The 23,088-nt window shown below is 41.5% G+C and overlaps 1 protein-coding gene across 1 annotated transcript in view; it reads right to left on the reverse strand.

The window, feature by feature from the left end:
• LOC126092753 (WD repeat-containing protein on Y chromosome-like) overlaps positions 1–23,088 on the reverse strand; it is a 411,016-nt gene that overhangs the window by 342,970 nt on the left and 44,958 nt on the right. The window contains exon 4 of the mRNA XM_049908479.1: positions 2,150–2,344. Within this exon, the coding sequence (XP_049764436.1) occupies positions 2,150–2,344 (195 nt within the window). The remainder of the gene's footprint in view (positions 1–2,149; positions 2,345–23,088) is intronic.

Genomic DNA, 23,088 nt, shown 5'->3' on the forward strand with positions numbered 1-23,088 from the left:
TGTTGTGGAATTGAGGTCAACATTTTCTGTCTTTGATGGCTCACCTGAGGATGAATGGCAGGTGCCCAGTCAAAATGTCATGGAGTGTAGTTGATGATGACCAGCAGCAAGCACAAGAGTTCCTTGAATACTTTGACCAGCAGCAAGCACAAGAGTTCCTTGAATACTTATTTTGTTGGAAGAATTTTAAAATCATGATATAAGGGCTTTTCCTTCATTTGTGCTAAATGAACCATTGGCTTTGAGATTTATTTTGTGACAAACTTTTCATTGTATTATTAATTGGTGATTTAATGATAATGCTGAATAAGGTTTTGGAATAGGACTTGAGTTATGCTTCGATTGCTTTATGATTGATAATGCTTTGACTGAGCTATAATGTGACCAGAATGAATTATCACTCTGCAGTGGATTATGCACCGATCTGAAACTTCCTGGCAGATGAAAATTGTGTGCTGAACTGGGACCTGAATCTGGGACCATTGCCCTTCATGGACAAGTGTTCTACCAGCTGAGCAATCCAAACACAGCTTCATTTCCACCAGTATCTCTTCTCCCAATTTTCAAACTCCGTAGAACTTGTGTTTATTTTATGGTTATGTCTCATTTGAAGTTGCTGAAATATTGGGGTTTATCTGGTCACAAACACTCAGGGGGTCATCTGATCATAGTATGTCATGTGCTTGGTGAGCACAGCACTTCAAGCTATATAGCTCTACTTTCTGTGTTTCATTTTCCAAAATATGCATGTTTATAATAAATGTCCTGTCCATATGTTCTCTTGTCTGTGTTGTGTGCTTGTCTTCTTGACATATGTATTTACATTTGACATTGTTTGATAAACTGGTGATATGTTGATATTCTGACATACCCTGCCATCAAAAGGTAAATAAAATACTAAGAAGTGACACTTATTACATACAGTTAGTGTAGTACATGATTTTACAAGAGAGGAGTGTGTAGAAATTCAAACTACTTATCTCATTGATTCTGATTCATTAAGATGTTCTTTGATGCTTGAATGGGAATAAGTCCAGTTTTTCAGCTAGACTATGAAACACATCCTTTCATCTCATGTCAACTTGTATTGTCATATGATCAAATACAGTGTCAAAATTTCACAAAAGCCAATACATATCTGCCTCAAAATGTGCTATAAAACTGCCACAGAAACCACTATAAACCTCTGACACAAACTGACCTAGCACTTGCCTTTATATAAATGAATAACAAAAGAAACATTTAGCACATCATTGTCGTAATTATGTTTATAGAATTCTAATGAACAGTTAAAAGTCCATATAATTTTATGTGTGCCAAAGAAGTCTATAGTGACAAAGAAGGCATTTGAAATAATTTATGTCAATGTACATTGATTCCTCCTATTAAAAAAATTCATGGAATTTTACATCAAGACAATGACATAAGAAATATTCAAATTATAAATATTATCTTTGTAAACCAAACCCATATCCAAATGTACTGTACACATGGACATGCCAATTCAGTATCAGTTTGAAATAAACCCAGAGCCATTAGTCATGAAATCTCAAAACTATCATATTGTTCATTGATATTTTCCTTGCAACTAAATATGCAAACTGAGTCTGGTTCAAAAACCTTTTAGTAGAATTGTACCTTCAATTTCTGATGTTCTTCCATTGTGTTATGAGCCAATGTCATAAGGTTCTAAAAATGTGAACACAGAAAGCATTCACTGGTCTTACATGCCTAAGATCAAACTAATATCTATAGATCTCATAAAAATTATGATCTTTTGATTAAGTATTGTAGGTAGCAGGTAACTAATACAAAGTGGTAGTATTAGTATGTTTGGTGATTAATAAACACTTTTTCCTATAGTTCTTTTATTTTGGCTGAAACTCTACTTTGTTTTCTCCTCTCTTCCACACTGCATGAAACTAATACGAGCTGCCTTGCCTTTCCTGCTCATCCTCCTCATCTTCCTCCTCCCCCCTTCCAACAGTCAACCCATCCTTCCCGTCTCCAGAACACATTTTACATGCACCACCAACACATAGATCACTTTATCATTCTGCAGTGAGCTTATTTAACAAAATATAGTTCACTGTACACTTGACCTGCAAAACATCACAGATAGCACTTTGAAATTGTTGTCATTACTCACAGAAAGAAGACCTTCATAATGTATGTGAATCACATCAGTGCCAGGTGTATGATAAAATGGACCTTTGTTCTTAACTTTAATTAATAGTATTCTTATGTTGCCATCAGCATCTCCTAATATGAGAATAGATTCTTGATTGACATCTTCATAGAAATGATAACACATTTTCATAATAACTGATGGCCAACGAGTTACCTGAAATCAAAATATTAAAATTATAAGGCAGAAAGAAGTATATTTAATCTGCTGTGTTAATACTACAAAGGCATAAAGTTAATGCAAAAAGTTTCCTCACTGCTCACACATTATGTTAAACTGACCTAGAACAAAGTACAGTACTTTACGTTATGTGTAACAGTAATGACATTATCCTATTGGTATATTTGATGATTCTGCCAATACCTTTGATTGTTTGGATCATGAAATTTGACTTGGCAAACTGAAATGTTATGGCACTAATATCATACCTCTTGCATGAATGGCATCTTTCTCAATAACAGAAAGCTGATGGGTGAACATAATATGCAGGAAGGAGGGAGAGGTGAAAGGGGGGTGGGGGGGGGGGCAAATTGATTGATGCATGTATCAGCACAGATCTGGGAGTGCATCACTCATGCATGGCTTGGTGTGCTCTTTCCTCACATGATATTCTACAAGTGATGGATGGAGGGCAACGAGTGGATTCCATGTTCCTGGATTTCTGTAAGGCATTTGACACAATGCTCCACTACACTCTGTTAATGAAGGTACAAGCAAACAGAATATGTTCCAAGATGTGTGAGGGGCTTAAAGATTTCTTAAGTAATAGAACCTAGTATAACAAACTGCCTGTCAGCTCCTGTCTCGAGTTCTTTGGCTGATATTCATCTGACGATTTTTCTGACATTTTGCCAGCACGAGTCATTGGCATTGTCAAAGCTACACCCACCACTGTTGATGGTGAACTGGAGCTGTGCTTGTGGCCACAAACTACACTCCTGGAAATTGAAATAAGAACACCGTGAATTCATTGTCCCAGGAAGGGGAAACTTTATCGACACATTCCTGGGGTCAGATACATCACATGATCACACTGACAGAACCACAGGCACATAGACACAGGCAACATAGCATGCACAATGTCGGCACTAGTACAGTGTACATCCACCTTTCGCAGCAATGCAGGCTGCTTTTCTCCCATGGAGACGATCGTAGAGATGCTGGATGTAGTCCTGTGGAACGGCTTGCCATGCCATTTCCACCTGGCGCCTCAGTTGGACCAGCGTTCGTGCTGGACGTGCAGACCGTGTGAGACGACGCGTCATCCAGTCCCAAACATGCTCAATGGGGGACAGATCCGGAGATCTTGCTGGCCAGGGTAGTTGACTTACACCTTCTAAAGCACATTGGGTGGCACGGGATACATGCGGACGTGCATTGTCCTGTTGGAACAGCAAGTTACCTTGCCGGTCTAGGAATGGTAGAACGATGGGTTCAATGACGGTTTGGATGTACCGTGCACTATTCAGTGTCCCCTCGATGATCACCAGTGGTGTACGGCCAGTGTAGGAGATCGCTCCCCACACCATGATGCCGGGTGTTGGCCCTGTGTGCCTCGGTCGTATGCAGTCCTGATTGTGGCGCTCACCTGCACGGTGCCAAACACGCATACGACCATCATTGGCACCAAGGCAGAAGCGACTCTCATCGCTGAAGACGACACGTCTCCATTCGTCCCTCCATTCACGCCTGTCGCGACACCACTGGAGGCGGGCTGCACGATGTTGGGGCATGAGCGGAAGACGGCCTAACGGTGTGCGGGACCATAGCCCAGCTTCATGGAGACGCTTGCGAATGGTCCTCGCTGATACCCCAGGAGCAACAGTGTCCCTAATTTGCTGGGAAGTGGCGGTGCGGTCCCCTACGGCACTGCGTAGGATCCTACGGTCTTGGCGTGCATCCGTGCATTGCTGCGTTCCAGTCCCAGGTCGACGGGCACGTGCACCTTCTGCCGACCACTGGCGACAACATCGATGTACTGTGGAGACCTCACGCCCCACGTGTTGAACAATTCGGCGGTACGTCCACCCGGCCTCCCGCATGCCCACTGTACGCCCTCGCTCAAAGTCCGTCAACTGCACATACGGTTCACGTCCACACTGTCGCGGCATGCTACCAGTGTTAAAGACTGCGATGGAGCTCTGTATGCCATGGCAAACTGGCTGACACTGACGGCGGCGGTGCACAAATGCTGCGCAGCTAGCGCCATTCGATGGCCAACACCACGGTTCCTGGTGTGTCCCCTGTGCCGTGCGTGTGATCATTGCTTGTACAGCCCTCTCGCAGTGTCCGGAGCAAGTATGGTGGGTCTGACACACCGGTGTCAATGTGTTCTTTTTTCCATTTCCAGGAGTGTAGATGTACATGGCATGGCAATATTCAAGGGCTTGTCTGTGGTCCTTTCCGGTGCAGTTCTCCTCTTGCTATCTGCAACGGTCGTTCACTGGAGCACGGGAAGCCAGGATCCATTTACACTGAGGCTTTCTTCATTATTGTTGAAGCTATTCTCATGTTTATGCATCTCTATAGGTTCACTGTACAAGTGGGTATGATAGCTCTTCACAACTTCCATGTCAGTGAATTTTAGTATGTGGTCAATCTCACAGAGTGTGTGCTCTGTCATGGCCAATTTCTCCACTTGCCACAACCTGCATTGTTGCTTGTGTTCTGTGATCCTGGTGTTGATTGGTTATCCAGTCATTCAAACAAAAACTTTTCCTCATATGCATGGTATGCAGTATATTCCTGACACTGCAAGTGGGTCCCTTTTCTCCTTCACTAAGCTGAGACACTCTTTGACCTTCCCTGTTGGTCTGCAAATAGTCTTTACATCAAGTTTGCACAATATAATCTGATTCTGTACGTCACTCTGGGAATCTATGGCAGAAAAGCTGTACCTGGCATTTACTGATGTATCACTTTGCCAAATGTTTGACTCTGTTATACTTCCAATACAGTTTATGGAGTACTCATTGCTCCTCAGAACAGTTTCCAGGTTTGCATTTCATGTCTGAGGTGCTGTGGCTCACATATTCATCTTGCTCACACTATGAGCATGTTAATCATGCCTCTTTTCTGACTTGGCTCATGATTTTACAGTTCGGGCAGGTATCAGTCCTTGTGTGTTGGTTTTTGATACACACTGTCTTGCAGGCTTTCACCATCCATTGTGGCCAGCACATATATAAATGGCAGTTTTTTTGTCCTTTTCTACTTCCATGTTGTCCTTTCCTACTTCCATGTTGGCATGGAGGCTTTTCAAGTGTCTTAAGAAGTCACCAAGCTGTTCCTCAGCATGGCTCCACACAACAAAGGTACCATCAATGTATCTGTACCACACCATCAGCTTACAAGATGCCAAGTTGAATGACTGCACTTCAAAATATTCCATGAAGAAGTTGTCCACCATGGGACTAAGAGGACTGCCCATGGTGATGCCTTCCAACTGTTTGTAGAAACTGTTATTCCATGTGAAATAGTTCATGGAGAGACATGCATGAAAGAGCTTGGTGATGTCTTGCAGAAAATGGAACCAATGTGCCCCAGAGTCACTGAGTGACACTTTCATAAACAAAGAAACAATATCAAAGATGACCTGGGTGTCATTTGGTGGAAGTTTTAGTTTCTTCATCTTCTCAGTGAACTGCCCTGAGTCCTTTATGTATGTGTCAAGCTTCCCCATGTGCAGCTGGAGCAGAGAGGCCATATGTTTTAGCAGTTTATATGTTGGTGAGTCAGTAGCACTAACAACTGGTCTTAGTGGAATATTGTTCTTGTCAATCTTCGGTAATCTGTACAGCCAAGGTGGTAGGGCTTCTGTGTTGTGCAGGTTCTTCTGAATGTCTGCTGGCAGAGAAGACACCTTGATTAATTAACCTGATTCATATTACTAGGCAAACATTGACCGAAGAACACAAGTCAGAATTCAACAGTCAGTTTGTCAACAAGTGGCCCCGAATGCCTTAGCAATTTTATAGAACCCAGTATCTTGTATTCAAAGGAGAGCGTTCATTAAAGACAAGGGTATCATCAGGAGTGCCCAAGGGAAGTATGAGAGGACTGCTATTATTTCCTATGTAGATAAATGATCTGATAAGAAGATACCAGATGACACAGATAAAATTCCTAGTGTGTGTGATGAGTGGCAGCTAGCTCTAAATGTGGAAAACTATATGTTAATGTGGATAACTGGGAAAAACAAACCCATACAGTATTAGTAGTGTCCTGCTTAACATAATCGTAGCATTTAAATATCCAGGTGCAACACTGAAAAGCAATATGAAATGGAATGAGAACATCAGTCTGATAGTAGGGAAGGCTAATGCTCAACTTTGTTTTATTGGGAGAATTTTGGGAAAGTGTAGCTCAAAAAAGGAAATGGTGTTTAGAATGCTACTGTGACACATTCTTGAATACTGTTCAAGCATTTGGGATCACCACCAAGCAAGATTAAAGGAAGACATCAAAGCAATTCAGAAGTGAGCTGTTAGATTTATTACTGGTAGGTTTCATCACCATTTAAGTATTAGGGAGAAGCTTTGTGAACTCAGATGGGAATCTCTGGAGGGAACATGATGCCCTTTTTCCAAGAAACTATTCTGGAAATTTAGAGAAGCAGCATTTGAAGCCAGCTGCAGGACAATTCTACTGCCGGCAACGTAAGTTTGGCATAAGGGCCATGAAGATAAGATATGAGAAATTAGGGCACATAAGAAGTCTTTTAGACAGTCATTTTCCCTCACTGTATTTGTGAGTGGAACAGGAAAGGAAATGACTAGTATTTGTGCATGGTTTGGGGAGTATGTATGTAGATATAACTGTAGATGTACTGCGCCCAATCATGTTCATAATCTGCATAAACATTCTTCCCATGACTTTCATGTGCAATTCAAAACTGTAATGTTTTCTGATGGTACAGTCATACTAATCAAGTTTCCAAATGCAGCTTTAGCAGACACAGCTCAGGTGATAGGTGATCAGGCCTAGACATGTTCCACAGCTAACAGTATAAGTCTTAATTTCACGAAGACTCAGATTATACAGTTCAAACACGCAAGAGTGACCTTTTAGCATTGTGAAGTAGGCTTCAATGGTCATATACTGTATGAAAAACCGTGCATATAATTTCTTAGATCTAACTGAGTAATGAGCTAAAATGGAGTCATCACGTAGATAAATTGATCAAAAAGCAAAGTTGAGCATGTTTTGCCCTTAGATGCATTTCTTGTCATATTGACCTAAAGAAAGTGTTTGGGGTTATTCTGTATATTCTCTGTTGCCTTGTGGCGTTACCTTCTGACACAATGCATTTGAACTACATGAAGTGTCTGGTCAGCTGAAGTGAAAAGTGCAGAACCTTTCTAATGACCTTGGAACTCTTACACTCACTTCCTGATACATTTACTCCTTAAGGTTTTTGTTGCTGATGCTGATAATCAGTTTCAGATGAACAATCATTTACAAAGTCTTGATGGAAGACACAAAAATAGTTTACATGTAGACAATGCCTCCTTTTCTTAGATTCAGAATGGAGTTATATAGTAGGAAGATATTCAACAACCTTCCATTTAACACAAATCAGGAAATTAGGAACTTCTAACAATTCAAATGAATATTAAAAATGTACATCATTAGTTAGTCTTTTTACGTATTACCTGAACATTTAGTCTCAAGGTTTGAAAAGTTCCATTATCTACAGGACAAGTACCAATGCTCATTGTAAAGCTACATATGTAGTAGTATTGTACAGTAAACAAGACTCAATATTCAGAGATATAAGTAACTATTATCTTTAAAAAGCATCATTGTAATTCAGTAAGTATTAAGCTACCAATAGCAGATAAGCAGTACTGGTAGCTATTTAGTGTTGTTGTGGAGGCAGCAGCTTTTTTCAAATGGCATCTTTTTTTCTATTGACATCCCAACCTGGACTTTCCATTTGTTAATTTCTTACTACATTTAGCTGGCATTAGTAATGAACAGCATTAAGCAGTATAGTGGTAGTGTACTGTTAATTTATCATTTGCTTATGTCTTGTTAATGCATAGCTCACATCATCCCACATTCCAATATGTTCTCCTCCTTAATTTGATCTACAGAATATGATGAAAGTATGAATCAATATCAAGAAAAACCTGTATTTACAAGGTCAATGTCTTCATTTCAGAAAGATGTTGGTTATCAATTTGATACTGAATTTCATACTTGGCTGATTAAGGATGCTGCATAGAAATAAGAACTGGCTCACAACAGCTTGATGGAGGGGCACACATTTTATTTTGAAAAGACATATGTGATCTGTCTAGTGACTGATGAGATAGCATTATTAAGATGGTAAATGAAGTACATGTCACACATGTGAATCATAACAGCAGTTTTACTTTTAATGTAGTTTGCCAACTCATCTTGCCAGCATTGAAATTGGAATAACATGCTGATTTTAATGGAGCAGCAGTGGAAAGTGAGTGCAAGCTGCTAGATGTATAAGCACAAGGCCAGGCACCAGTCAAACGCATTCATTCAATGTATTCCGTAGATACCATTCAAGAGGAGAAACATTCCTTTGGACATGAAATCCTTGAGCAGCTCTGTGACCATGTTTGGCTAAAATACTTTACCCTTGCCTTACTCATCAAAATACTTTTATTTTTACATCTGATGCATTTTGCTACACAGCATCTTCAGAACTGTGGTATGAGAAGTGATATAACGAAACAAATTTTATATAGTAACAAGATGTAGTGTAAGTCCTCGTCGTAACTGCCGCCTGCTTCACGTCTGCTGTGCAGCGAGCTACCTTAATTTAAGTATTAACTGTATTTTTCTTACTTGTCACTTCTTCTTCCGTGTGTATTTGCTTTTAGGAAGCTTTAATTTTTGAGTGCTCTTAATAGTGTTCCATAGATTTCGTGTTTGTTTTGAATACAGTCAGAGAGAGTCCCTTTAGTCAGCCATAGTGCCAGTAGTGTCAGTGTCGTCGTAACTGCCGCCTGCTTCACGTCTGCTGTGCAGCGAGCTACCTTAAATTAAGTATTAACTGTATTTTTCTTACTTGTCACTTCTTCTTCCGTGTGTATTTGCTTTTAGGAAGCTTTATTTTTCGAGTGCTCTTAATAGTGTTCCATAGATTTCGTGTTTGTTTTGAATACAGTAAGAGAGAGTCCCTGTAGTCAACCATAGTGCCAGTAGTGCTAGAGTTTGTTTTCAATACAGTCCAGAGACAGGTAGTGCTATTTTCATTGTTTTCTACAAGAAGTGGCTAGTAACCACAGTTTAGTGAATAAGCAGCCGCCTTTAGTGAATTAGCAGTCTAGTTAAAGGTTGATTAACTCCCTTCAGTAAATTGTTTCCTTAGGATGGATAGGATGTGTGACTGCTGTGTACGGACGCAGGAGGAGCTGGCCACTGTTCGTGAACAGCTGAGCGTGTTGATGGCCGCGGTCAGCCGTCTTCAGGCTGCTGCCTCGGAGTGTAGCGGCAGTGGGGAGTCTGGTGCGTCGCAGGGTACACCCCAGGTGTTACATGCTTCACCCACTGTCCCTGCTGTCGAGACATCTTCACGGGTACCGAGCACGGTTGGGCCACCCTCTCCCCAAGGGGAGTGGCGGGTTCAGCGGCGTTTGCGGCGCACGAGGCGGAGGGACAATGTGGAGGCTGGCCGTGTGGCATCGTCTGCTCTGCCTGTGAGGGGACATGTGACTGCTCCTTCAGCAAGGTCCGAGCAGGCACACGGGGGGAGGGGTTTATTAGTTATTGGGAGCTCCAACGTTAGGCGGGTGATGGAGCCCCTTAGGGAAATAGCGAGAAGGTCAGGGAAGAAGGCCAGTGTTCACTCTGTCTGCTTGCCGGGGGGTCTCATCTGAGATGTGGAGGAGGCCCTACCGGCGGCGATAGAGAGCACTGGGTGCACCCGACTGCAAATTGTTGCTCATGTCGGCACCAATGACTCCTGCCGTCTGGGTTCAGAGGTCATCCTCAGTTCGTACAGGCGGTTGGCGGAATTGGTGAAGGCGGAAAGCCTCGCTCGCGGTGTGGAATCAGAGCTAACTATTTGCAGTATCGTTCCCAGAACCGATCGCGGTCCTCTGGTTTGGAGCCGAGTGGAAGGCTTAAACCAGAGGCTCAGACGATTCTGCGGAGATCTGGGGTGCAAATTTCTCGACCTCCGCTATCGGGTGGAGAAATGTAGGGTCCCCCTGAATAGGTCAGGCGTGCACTACACGCCGGAAGCGGCTACAAGGGTAGCGGAGTACGTGTGGAGTGCACATGGGGGTTTTTTAGGTTAGAGAATCCCCTCCCTAGGCCCGACAAGACGCCTCCTGAGACGCGGCAAGATAGTAGGCAAAATGCAACAGGGAATAACAATATTAATGTGCTAATAGTAAACTGCAGGAGCGTTTACAGAAAGGTCCCAGAACTGCTCTCATTAATAAACGATCACAACGCCCATATAGTACTAGGGACAGAAAGTTGGCTGAAACCAGACGTAAACAGTAACGAAATCCTAAACTCAGATTGGAATGTATACCGCAGAGACAGGCTGAACAGTGAAGGGGGAGGCGTGTTTATAGCGGTAAGAAGTGCAATAGTATCGAAGGAAATTGACGGAGATCCGAAATGTGAAATGATTTGGGTGAAGGTCGCGGTTAAAGCAGGCTCAGACATGGTAATTGGATGTCTCTATAGGCCCCCTGGCTCAGCAGCTGTTGTGGCTGAGCACCTGAAGGATAATTTGGAAAATATTTCGAGTAGATTTCCCCACCATGTTATAGTTCTGGGTGGAGATTTTAATTTGCCGGATATAGACTGGGAGACTCAGACGTTCATAACGGGTGGCAGGGACAAAGAATCCAGTGAAATTTTTTTAAGTGCTTTATCTGAAAACTACCTTGAGCAGTTAAACAGAGAACTGACTCGTGGCGATAACATATTAGACCTTCTGGTGACAAACAGACCCGAACTATTTGAAAAAGTTAACGCAGAACAGGGAATCAGTGATCATAAAGCGGTTACGGCATCGATGATTTCAGCCGTAAATAGGAATATTAAAAAGGGTAGGAAGATTTTTCTGTTTAGAAAAAGTGACAAAAAGCAGATTACAGAGTACCTGTTGGCTCAACACAAAAGTTTTGTCTCAAGTACTGATAGTGTTGAGGATCAGTGGACAAAGTTCAAAACCATCGTACAATATGCGTTAGATGAGTATGTGCCAAGCAAGATCGTAAGAGATGGAAAAGAGCCACCGTGGTTCAACAACTGAGTTAGAAAACTGCTGCGGAAGCAAAGGGAACTTCACAGCAAACATAAACATAGCCAAAGCCTTGCAGACAAACAAAAATTACGCGAAGCGAAATGTAGTGTGAAGAGAGCTATGCGAGAGGCGTTCAATGAATTCGAAAGTAAAATTCTATGTACTGACTTGGCAGAAAATCCTAAGAAATTTTGGTCTTATGTCAAAGCGGTAGGTGGATCAAAACAAAATGTCCAGACACTCTGTGACCAAAATGGTACTGAAACAGAGGATGACAGACTAAAGGCCGAGATACTAAATGTCTTTTTCCAAAGTTGTTTCACAGAGGAAGATTGCACTGTAGTTCCTTCTCTAGATTGTCGCACAGATGACAAAATGGTAGATATCAAAATAGACGACAGAGGGATAGAGAAATAATTAAAATCGCTCAAAAGAGGAAAGGCCTCTGGACCTGATGGGATACCAGTTCAATTTTACACAGAGTATGCGAAGGAACTTGCCCCCCTTCTTGCAGCGGTGTACCGTAGGTCTCTAGAAGAGCGTAGCGTTCCAAAGGATTGGAAAAGGGCACAGGTCATCCCCGTTTTCAAGAAGGGACGTCGAACAGATGTGCAGAACTATAGACCTATATCTCTAACGTCGATCAGTTGTAGAATTTTGGAACACGTATTGTGTTCGAGTATAATGACTTTTCTGGAGACTAGAAATCTACTCTGTAGGAATCAGCATGGGTTTCGAAAAAGACGGTCATGTGAAACCCAGCTCGCGCTATTCGTCCACGAGACTCAAAGGGCCATAGACACGGGTTCACAGGTAGATGCCGTGTTTCTTGACTTCTGCAAGGCATTCGATACAGTTCCCCACAGTCGTTTATTGAACAAAGTAAGAGCATATGGACTATCAGACCAATTGTGTGATTGGATTGAGGAGTTCCTAGATAACAGGACGCAGCATGTTATTCTCAATGGAGAGAAGTCTTCCGAAGTAAGAGTAATTTCAGGTGTGCCGCAGGGGAGTGTCATAGGACCATTGCTATTCACAATATACATAAATGACCTGGTGGATGACATCGGAAGTTCACTGAGGCTTTTTGCAGATGATGCTGTGGTGTATCGAGAGGTTGTAACAATGGAAAATTGTACTGAAATGCAGGAGGATCTGCAGCGAATTGACGCATGGTGCAGGGAATGGCAACTGAATCTCAATGTAGACAAGTGTAATGTGCTGCGAATACACAGAAAGATAGATCCTTTATCATTTAGCTACAAAATAGCAGGTCAGCAACTGGAAGCAGTTAATACCATAAATTATCTGGGAGTACGCATTAGGAGTGATTTAAAATGGAATGATCATATAATGTTGATTGTCGGTAAAGCAGATGCCAGACTGAGATTCATTGGAAGAATCCTAAGGAAATGCAATCCGAAAACAAAGGAAGTAGGTTACAGTGCGCTTGTTCGCCCACTGCTTGAATACTGCTCAGCAGTGTGGGATCCGTACCAGATAGGGTTGATACAAGACATAGAGAAGATCCAACGGAGAGCAGCACGCTTCGTTACAGGATCATTTAGTAATCGCGAAAGCGTTACGGAGATGATAGATAAACTCCAGTGGAAGACTCTGCAGGAGAGACGCTCAGTAGCTCGGTACGGGCTTTTGTCAAAGTTTCGAGAACATACCTTCACCGAAGAGTCAAGCAGTATATTGCTCCCTCCTACGTATATCTCGCGAAGAGACCATGAGGATAAAATCAGAGAGATTAGAGCCCACACAGAGGCATACCGACAATCCTTCTTTCCACGAACAATACGAGACTGGAATAGAAGGGAGAACCGATAGAGGTACTGAAGGTACCCTCCGCCACACACCGTCAGGTGGCCTGCGGAGTATGGATGTAGATGTAGATGTAGATGCATTATGTGGCTTAATAGAAAAATTGCATCTAGTCAATGCAGAACATTAGTGGCCAAACAAGTTCGCATCACATGCTGTGTTATGAAGTAAATGTATTGAGCCATTAGGTGGTATTAGAGGCAAATGTCATGCACTTAATTATGATCTTTCTTGAACTATTTCAATCATGAAAAATTTATTAATCTTCCTTAAATATTACATTAAAAATGAGAATCACATTATTATTTTTATTTGTGTGAGTGCTATTGTGCATCATGACCTATGCAAAAATGAATCAACACTGGATAGAACATTTCAAAATACACTCTTTAAAAAGCAATTAGAACTGAAAGTATTACAAATGAGGATGAGAAAGGAAACTTTATTATGACACTAGGAGAAAGAGAGACAGATCCTTTTTTGTTATCACTTCTTAAAGGAGAGCATCATTTATAACAGTTACACTAACTACCTTAATATAAAAGTAATTGATGACAATGATCAGTGTTAATGGTAATACACTGATGTGATAGAAGTCATAGGATAGCAATATGCACATATAAAGATGGCGGTAGTATCATGTACATAAGGTATAAAAGGACAATGCATTGATGCAGCTGTTATTTGTATTCAGGTGACTGTGAAAAAGTTTCTGATGTGTTTATGGCAGCACAATGAGAATTAACAGACTCTGAATGCAGAGTGGTAGTTGGAGCTAGATGCATGGGACATTCCATTTTGGACACCATTAGGGTATTCAATTTTCTGAGATTCACAGTGTCAAGAGAGTGCTGGAATACACAGTATCACAGAGATACTGAAGAAACTGAACTGGTAGACTCTTGAAGACAGATATAAACTATCCCAAGAAAGTCTATTGACAAAGTTTCAAGAACCAGATTTAAATGGTTACTCTAGGGATATATTACAACTCCCCACAAATTTCTCACAGGGGGATTGTTAGGGTAAGATTAGAATAATTACTGTAAGCACAGAGGCACTCAAACAATCATTCTTCTCACACTCCATACATGAATGGAACAGTAAGAACTCCCAAATAACTGGTGCAGTGGGATATACCTTCTGCCATACAACTCTTGGTGGTTTGCAGAGTATAACACAGATGTAGATGTAGGTGTAGAGTACCAAATTTAAACTATTACCTCTCACCACAGACAATACAGTGGCCAATGTCCATCACTTAATGACTGAGAACAACAGTGTTTGTGTAAAAATTGTATATCCTAACAGACAAGCAAAATTGCATGAAATAACCACAGGAATCAATATGGAATGTATGACAAACATATCTGTTAGGACACTGTGGTGAAATGTTGCATTAATGGGCTATGGCAGCAGACAACCAATGCAAGTGCCTTTTTTAATAGCATGACATCAGCTGCAGTACCTCTCCTGGACTCACGACCATGTAAATTGCACCCTAGACATGGAAAACTGTGGTCTAGACTCATGATCATACCAGTTGCACCATAGATAAGAAAAACTGTGGTCTGATCAGATGAATCCTGACTTCAATTGGTAAGAGCTGATGGTAGTGTTCGACTGTGGCATAGACCCCATGAAGCCTTGGACCCATGTTGTCAACAATGCACTGTGCAAGCTGATGGTGGCTCCATAAAGGTGTGGACTGTGACAACATAGAATGGGCTGAGTCTACTGGTCCAAGTGAACCAGTCATTGACTGGAAATGGTTATGTTTGGCTACTTGGAGACCACTTGCAGCCATTCATGGGTTTCATGTTCTCATACAATGATAGAATTTTTATGGATGACAATGCACCCTATCAACAGGCCACAATTATTAATGACTGGTTTGAAAAACATTCTGGATAATTCAAGTGAATGATCTAGTCACCCAGATCACCCCTGTCCGCTGCTCGGGGTCTCGCGGTAGCGTTCTCGCTTCCCGAGCACGGGGTCCTGGGTTCGATTCCCGGCGGGGTCAGGGATTTTCACCTGCCTCGAGATGACTGGGTGTTTGTGTTGTCCTCATCATTTCATCATCATCCAGGAAAGTGGCGAAATTGGACTGAGCAAAGATTGGATAATTGTACGGGCGCTGATAACCACGCAGTTGAGCGCCCCACAAACCAAACATCAACCCAGATCACCCAACACGAATCTCATTAAACACTTATGGCACACAACATGAATCTTATTAAACACATATGGGACATAATCGAGAGGTCAGTTCATGCACAAAATCCTGCACTGGCAAAACTTTCGCAGTTACCAATGGCTATAGAGGCAGCATCCTCAGTGCCTCTGCAGAGAGCTTCCAATCAATTGTTGAGTCCTTGCCATATCAAGTTTCTGCACTACACAAGGCAAGAGGAGGTCCAATTTAGTACTAGGAGTTAACCCATGACTTTTGCCACCTTAGTGTAATGTGCACTGTGACTATGGCTGTAGTTTCTGTCTGAAAACTGTAGGTACATCTGTGTACAGAACCTGTACACCTGAAGAAATCATGAATAAACCATCCAAGGTGATGAACAGAAAATATGCTAAACAATGTAATGAAGTAGCCACTGTATATCTGCATACTAACAGTTTACAATGCATGCCATTACAAAATACCCGAAGTGTATTACAGACATCTCATACTGAAAATTGCAGGCGTTGTTCAATAAAGAATGATCATAATTTCCTTATGGTCATAATTTCTCGCACTAAAATATAATCTTATGTTATTCTGTTAGCTTAATGTGCAACAAACATGCTGTAGTAGATTCATTGTTGGGACTTCTGGTTCCTGCCTGTGAGAGGCTGGCAAGGTCAGATGTGTTCAGTATCGCCTACTGCAGAAATGGTCGTAACATATGAGAAACAACATGCAGCTCTGAAATTCTGCTGTCGTCTCAACAAACCTTCAGCTGAGGCCTATACAATGTTACAGGAGCCCTATACTTCCCTATAGCACAGCTTGAAGGTGGTTTAAAATGTTTGAAGAGCAGAGACAATCAATTTCAAAGGAAGGTGGACCTGGTTCTCCAGTTACTGCTATTATGGAAGATAATATCAATGCTGCTGCTGTCAGTGTGAGAGAGGATTGACGAATTACCTTAAGATCACTTTCTGAAATACTAAACATTTCATTGGGTGCCACCCACTCATTGATGACAAAAAAATTACATGACACATGTTTGTGTGCGATGTGTTCCAAGACTATTGATTCAAGGACATTCAACAAAAGGACATACCTGTGCAGGTCTGCATGCAGCTAAACTTGATGTTAGAGGAAGTTTCTTCTAAGTGTAATCACTGCTGATGAAACTTGGCTACATCATTTTGATCCTGAGAACAAACAGCAAAGGTCAGTGTGGAAATCTCCTTCATCACCAACCCCCAAAAAAGCAAAAATGATTGCTTCTGCTGGGAAAGTTATGGTCACCTCATTCTTTGATATTCATGAAATGGTTTATCAGCATGCTGTACCTGCACACACATCAGTAACTGGACAATAGTACATGGATGTCCTGAAAACATTGCAAGTCAATATCAGGTGCAAAAGATCACATTTCTGTGAAGCAGGCTGGATGCGCAGCCACATATTGCTAATGTTGTTGCTGAATATCTTGCAAAAATCAACGTGAAGTGCTCCCTCACCCTCCCTATAGTCAGGATTTAGCCTCATGTGACTGTTTTTTATTCCCTAACATGAAAAAACGCTTCCATGGGAGGCTTTATCAATTATCAGAGGCAGTGGTGAAGACTGCGGAGGTGATTTTGAAGGATCTCTCAAAAAGTTGTTTCCAGCATGTATTTGAAGACTGGCAGAAACCCTGGGAAAAGTGCATCACATTCATGGCATTCATGGGAGACTACTTTGAGAAGAACCATCAAAATTATGAGGATGAGTAAAAGTATGTTGTCAAAAAAAAAAAAAAAAAAAAAAAAAAAAAAAATTAGGACCATTCTTTATTGGGCAGCCCTCGTATAGACAGAACCTGAACGTCATATATGACATAGCCATGCACAGAGGTCCAGCCTGTGTGCAGACTGCGACAACACTGGACTGCAACAGGTTTGGACAAAACAAGCTTGTAACATCACCACATGGGCCAAGAAATCCTGCATGCATGCACTGGTGTGCTACAGGCTCAGCAGAGGTATGCATAGAGACTGAGGCCATGGCTGCACTCAGCAACATTGTGACATCCCTGCACAGGCAGAGCAAAGCTGGGTGGAAGCACTGCGGCTTACAGGCTGGTGGTATCACTGACTACCATTGCAGGCTATGGTCTATAAATGGTGAGGAAAGCAGTGCTTAATAGAGTAGTGTAGATTTCCATACGTTTCTTATCACAGAAAATGAGCAAGGAAACTAAACATGGTTTGCAAAGGAAGGAGAGTGTATCAAAAAAAGGGAAAGTAAAAGAAAATTTAATCATTAGTGAATATAGAACCACACATCCTTAAAAAAATCTTAAAAGTTCCATTTGGATGCTATTTAAGCCTACATTTGATAATGATGGGAAAAACATTAATTTTGTTTGATGTTTGCTCTGCAGTGAAATTTACTCTCATGCTACAAGATCAAGTGGCACTTCACACATATCTCACCATCCATGTATGTCTAACAAGTGTCTTGTGTGAACAAAAAATGCCTTCTTAAACCTGCCCAGCAGATAATTGTTGATAAATAGTGGCTATGTGTGTGCAAGACCTAAGTTCATATGGAACTGTAGAAGGTAAAGGTATTTTGGACCTGGTTCAGGCATTAGTCAATGCTGGAGAACTTATGATGAAGTATCTTCAAAGACTATTATACCTCATCCTACAACCATGTTGTGGCATATGGCAGAAAGTGCTAAAAACCCAGAGATGTAATTATGCCTCAGGTAACTGATTATATCACAAGAGGTGAATGCTCAGAGCTACAAGTATGTGGAAATGTAGTGTAAGAAGATATAGATCTAACATGTACTATCACCTATTTTGAGACTGGACCCTCAAATTTCAAGACCCTGTTTCCAGAAGAACCAATAATGAGTGATAACTTTAAAAGAGAATTGTTGAGACCATTTATGTCTCTTGGTATCCACAAGACTTCTTTGAAAGTTATGCCTTTTATGGCTGACTGACATGTCAATGCTATTGCTGCACTGGGTGGTTATTCATAATTCAGTTTTTCCTGCTATATGCTAAATATAGCACTATGAACTGCTTTTAATGCAGCATATATACGCGTCAATTGTGAGCAAGTTCATGGCCTTTTGACTGCTAAAAGCATTCAAAAGAAAGAATCGGCAATTCATCAGTCACCATAGAACCAGCTGCAAGCAGTGTAATTAATAGTGTTATGGTTAAATTGCCACCATTCTGGCAATACAGGGTTGTGAGTTGCACAGTTTGAAAGGCAGGTAGTCCTTGCAGAGACATCAGCAGATGACACAAGATATGGTTATGTTGTAACAGTGCTCACAGAGGACCTAGCTGCAAAAGTACAGGATATTCTAGCTGCACTGCTGGCCACTTAATGGTATGCATAGACAAGAATGAACTGGTGACATGCCTGTCACAGACAGAGGTAAAGGAACTGGGGAAGTTTTTGTTGTCTAAGGAGCTCAAAAATCACAAGCCATCACAACTTTTACACCATTTGTGCACATTGGCAAGCTGCACAATATTTGGATATCCCTATTACCCTTGGACACAAAAAATTCTGACAGTGTGCACAGGTGATGTAACTGCACTAGCATAGACAGCAGACAGGATTTATGACATATATCCCACAAAAATGTATCAACATTGACACTGCAAAAAAGAAAATGTTCCTACAGTTACACTAGCATTTCTACAGTCACAATGAGCACAACTTACCACACAAGTAGCCACATTACAAATGATGCACACTCAGCAGTGACTGCACCATTGGCCATGACAAATTTGCAACCTCTCATCATCACCACCAAGTATCTGCAGGTATCAGAAGAAGTTCGACAACAATGTGTGAAAGTGTACAACACTGTGCAAGAGGAAACATGAAGCAGAAACCATAGCAACAACAGCCACTTCTATCAGCAGTACACATTGAGTTTTTGTCACAGAGTGCAACACAAAGTTACAACATCTAGTGAACATGGGGGCAGAAGTGTCAGTGTAGCCAGCAACACATCTACCATGCCAGAGCTGTAATGACTGTCATGTGTTTACCAGTAAATACTCTAAGATTAAAACATATGGCCTGGTCACATTGTTGCTTAACCTTGGTCTATACCATATATCTGAGTGGCACTTCACAGTAGCTAATATATCACAGCCTATCATAGGAGCTGATTTCTTATCCTTTTATGATATTATACCTGGTCTATCATGTCATCAGCTGATCGATTTGACTACAAATCTGAATACTCCAGAGAAGGTGTGTTGTGTCACCCTGATGATGGTACATACAGTTACAGGAAATATGCTGCACACACAGCTATTGAAAGAATTTCCTGAAATCAAGCAGCAGTTGCCTACTCTCCTGGTAGTTAAACACACAATGGTGGATCACATTTTGACCACACCAGACCCACCAATTCACACTCAGCCTAGACCTTTGACAGCAGAGAAGCTGAAAGTTGTGAAGCAGGAATTTTGTAGCATGGTGTCACAGAGCATTTGCAGAGTTTCGAGTAGCAGCTGCTCAGACCCAATCCATGTGGTACCTAAGAAGAAAGACAGATGGCATCCTTACAGCAATTACCATCTGTTCACTGTGCGGACCACCCTAGGTTGGACCTGGTGTCCAGTGTTTACAGTAAGACCATATTTTCCACAGTTGATCTAGTCTAAGCATACTACCAGAGACATGGAAGAGATTCCTAAAACAGCAGTGCCAACACCACTCAGCCTATTCGAGTTCACTAGGATGCCCTTTTGTCTGTGCAACATAGCATGGACATGCCAACAGTTTCGTGGATGACACCACTAGGGGCTCAGGCTTCTATCATGTCTAAATAGATGACATATTGGTGATATCTGTGTCAGAAGAAGAGCATTTGCAGTAGATGACCCAAGTATTTGATCATTTACTTGCATAAGTATTGATAATTTATACTTAAAAGTGTACTTTCAGAGTGAAGGAGGTGCAATATCTTGGTTACATGGAAGATGCACATGGCTTTGACTATTACAGGATAAGATAGAAGCCATAAGCAAATACCCTCACCCCAATACAGTCAGAGAGCCATACCATTTTCTAGGTATCATGGATTCTTAAACAATAATGCATTGATAACTGCTCACCTGAATGAACCAAAGCCGAATGACAGGATGCATTGGACAATCAATGTGGACAATGATTTTCAAGCTGTGAAAGCAGCAACTGCAGAGGCTGTGCATTTGGTACACTCAGTGGCAAAGATTTCTCTTGCACTTATGGTTGATGCCTCATCTACCACTGTTGGTGCTACTCTGCAACTGCAGGTCAAGCATTGTTGGCAACCTGTTGTATTTTTTGGTCATAAGTTGTACCTTCACAGCAACATTGGGCAATGTATGACCATGAACTATATGCTGCCTATGCTGCAGTCAAGAAGTTCAGGCATTTGTTACAAGTCTGGCAGCTCAGTATTTATATAGATCGCAAGCTGCTAACTTACACTTTTACTGTTAAATTAGAGAAAGCATTGAGACAGCTATGCTATCTAGATTACATTAGCCATTTCACTACCTGCATTGTCTATGTACAAGGAAAGCTGAATGTGCCAGCTGACATACTCTCACATGTAGAGGTTGTGAAAGTGACAGCAGGTGCATGTTCACATGCTGAAGTTGTAACAACTGCCATTGAATCTGATGCTCTCACACAGACCTAATAACATGGTGAGTTACATGATCTATTGAAGTAACTGGGAGGACTGAAGCAGCAATGCATTGTGATGCCTGAAGTGAATGTTGAATTACATTATGGTCTATCCAGAGTGAAAGAACACCCATTTGTGCCACAGCAATTTTGAACCAAAAAAACTACATCAGTACAGAGCTTGGCACACCCAGGAGTATGAGGCACTCTTAGATTGGTCAAGCAAAGTTCTATCTGGCCTGGAATGCATGCAGATTGTAAACCATTTGTCAAGTGATGCAAAGTATGTTAGAGGAACAGGATCACACCACATGTCAGGGAACCTTTAGGTGCATATCTACCACCAAATCAATGTTTTGAACATGTGCTCACTGATATTGTAGGCCTGTTTCCAGTCTCAGAAAGCTATGGTCATTGTCTCACGGTTGTGGACTAATTCACCAGATGGCTCAAAGCTTCCCCATGAAAGATACTGCAGCTGAAACCATAGTGCAAACATATTTTTGTGGTTGGACTACTGCAAGTAACTGACCAGGGGCAAAAATTTGAAGCTTACCTGTTCAAAGTATTAGCTACATTATTAGGTTTGAAGCAACTATGCACCACAGCCCATCATACTGCATCAAACAGCTTAGTTGAGCATCTGCATTGAAAACTACAAGCAGCTCTGGAATGTCATGTGACACAGAAGTGGATGAAGCCACTACCTACTGCACTTCTTGGTCTATGGACATAATTCAAAAGTGATGTGACGTCTAGAGCAACAGAATTAGTATACAACAAATGTTACATCTGTCATGGATACTCTTGCACAACATGGCAGATGATACAATCTCTGCACCAGACTCTATTACCAGATTCTTGGAGTGTATATGCCAGCATAGACCAACAGCACCCTGAAGTTAGGTTGGAAGACACTAATTTGTGTTTGCAGATCTTAACAATTGTATATACATTTTCTTATGTAATAATGCAGTACGCAAGCATTACAGCCATGATAGCCTGCAATTAGCAAAAGCAATAATTCATTCCAAATTAGAATCAAAAGTCTGCCTACCACTGTCATGTTTGATCAACTGAAGCCTGCATTTTGCAACACATTGGATACTGCAAACACTGCAGGATCCACACATGCAAAATATGAGATTACAGCATCAGGAAATTTTCCAGTACATCACAGTCACCAAGTTACACAATGGACACCAGGTGCCTTTATGAAGAAACAATGCCAAAGATTGGTACCTCACACACCATTGGAACCACCGACTCCAGTCGCACAATGCCAGATTTCAAGAAAGCAGCGGTAACACATACTGGACAACATGTGAAGTTTAATCTATGATATTGTTAGCACTACAGGAGGAAGTCATGTACTGTCTCATTCTGTCCTCACAAGTGCGAGTGTACAGTGACACATAAACATTCCAGTAACTGCAGTTCCAATGTGTTATCACAGTTACTCTTTCACTAGAAAGATCTAGATAATGTTGTGCTTCTTGTCACCACTGCTCTTATGTTCTCATACTTGTAACCTGTTCTGTACATGTTATAAGTGGAAAGAAATATTGGGTTCTATCTGATGTCCTCAAGTTCGAAACAGTGAGCACAAAACTAAATGCATGCATCATGAAAGGGTATAAAATTTGTCACTCTCTCTCTCTCAAACATACCTGTTGTCTGCTGTACAATAAGACAGGCAGCTAGGACTCTGTCAAGCAGTTTCTCTTCAGTGTTTTACACTTAAGACTTCATGTAACCCCACACATACACACACAGGAAAAAAAATGTTAGGGTTAAAACATGAGAGTAGCGCTGGCTTTGGGACGAGACCTTCCTTTACAGTCTAACAGCTAGGGTACCTGTTGTCTATGACATTAATACTGAAGTGGAATGGTGTACAATTGTATTAAATCAAAACTGGTCTACAGAAATAAATAAGTA

This window comes from Schistocerca cancellata, chromosome 7, assembly GCF_023864275.1.
Source record: "Schistocerca cancellata isolate TAMUIC-IGC-003103 chromosome 7, iqSchCanc2.1, whole genome shotgun sequence".
NCBI classification, from domain to species: Eukaryota; Metazoa; Arthropoda; class Insecta; order Orthoptera; family Acrididae; genus Schistocerca; species Schistocerca cancellata.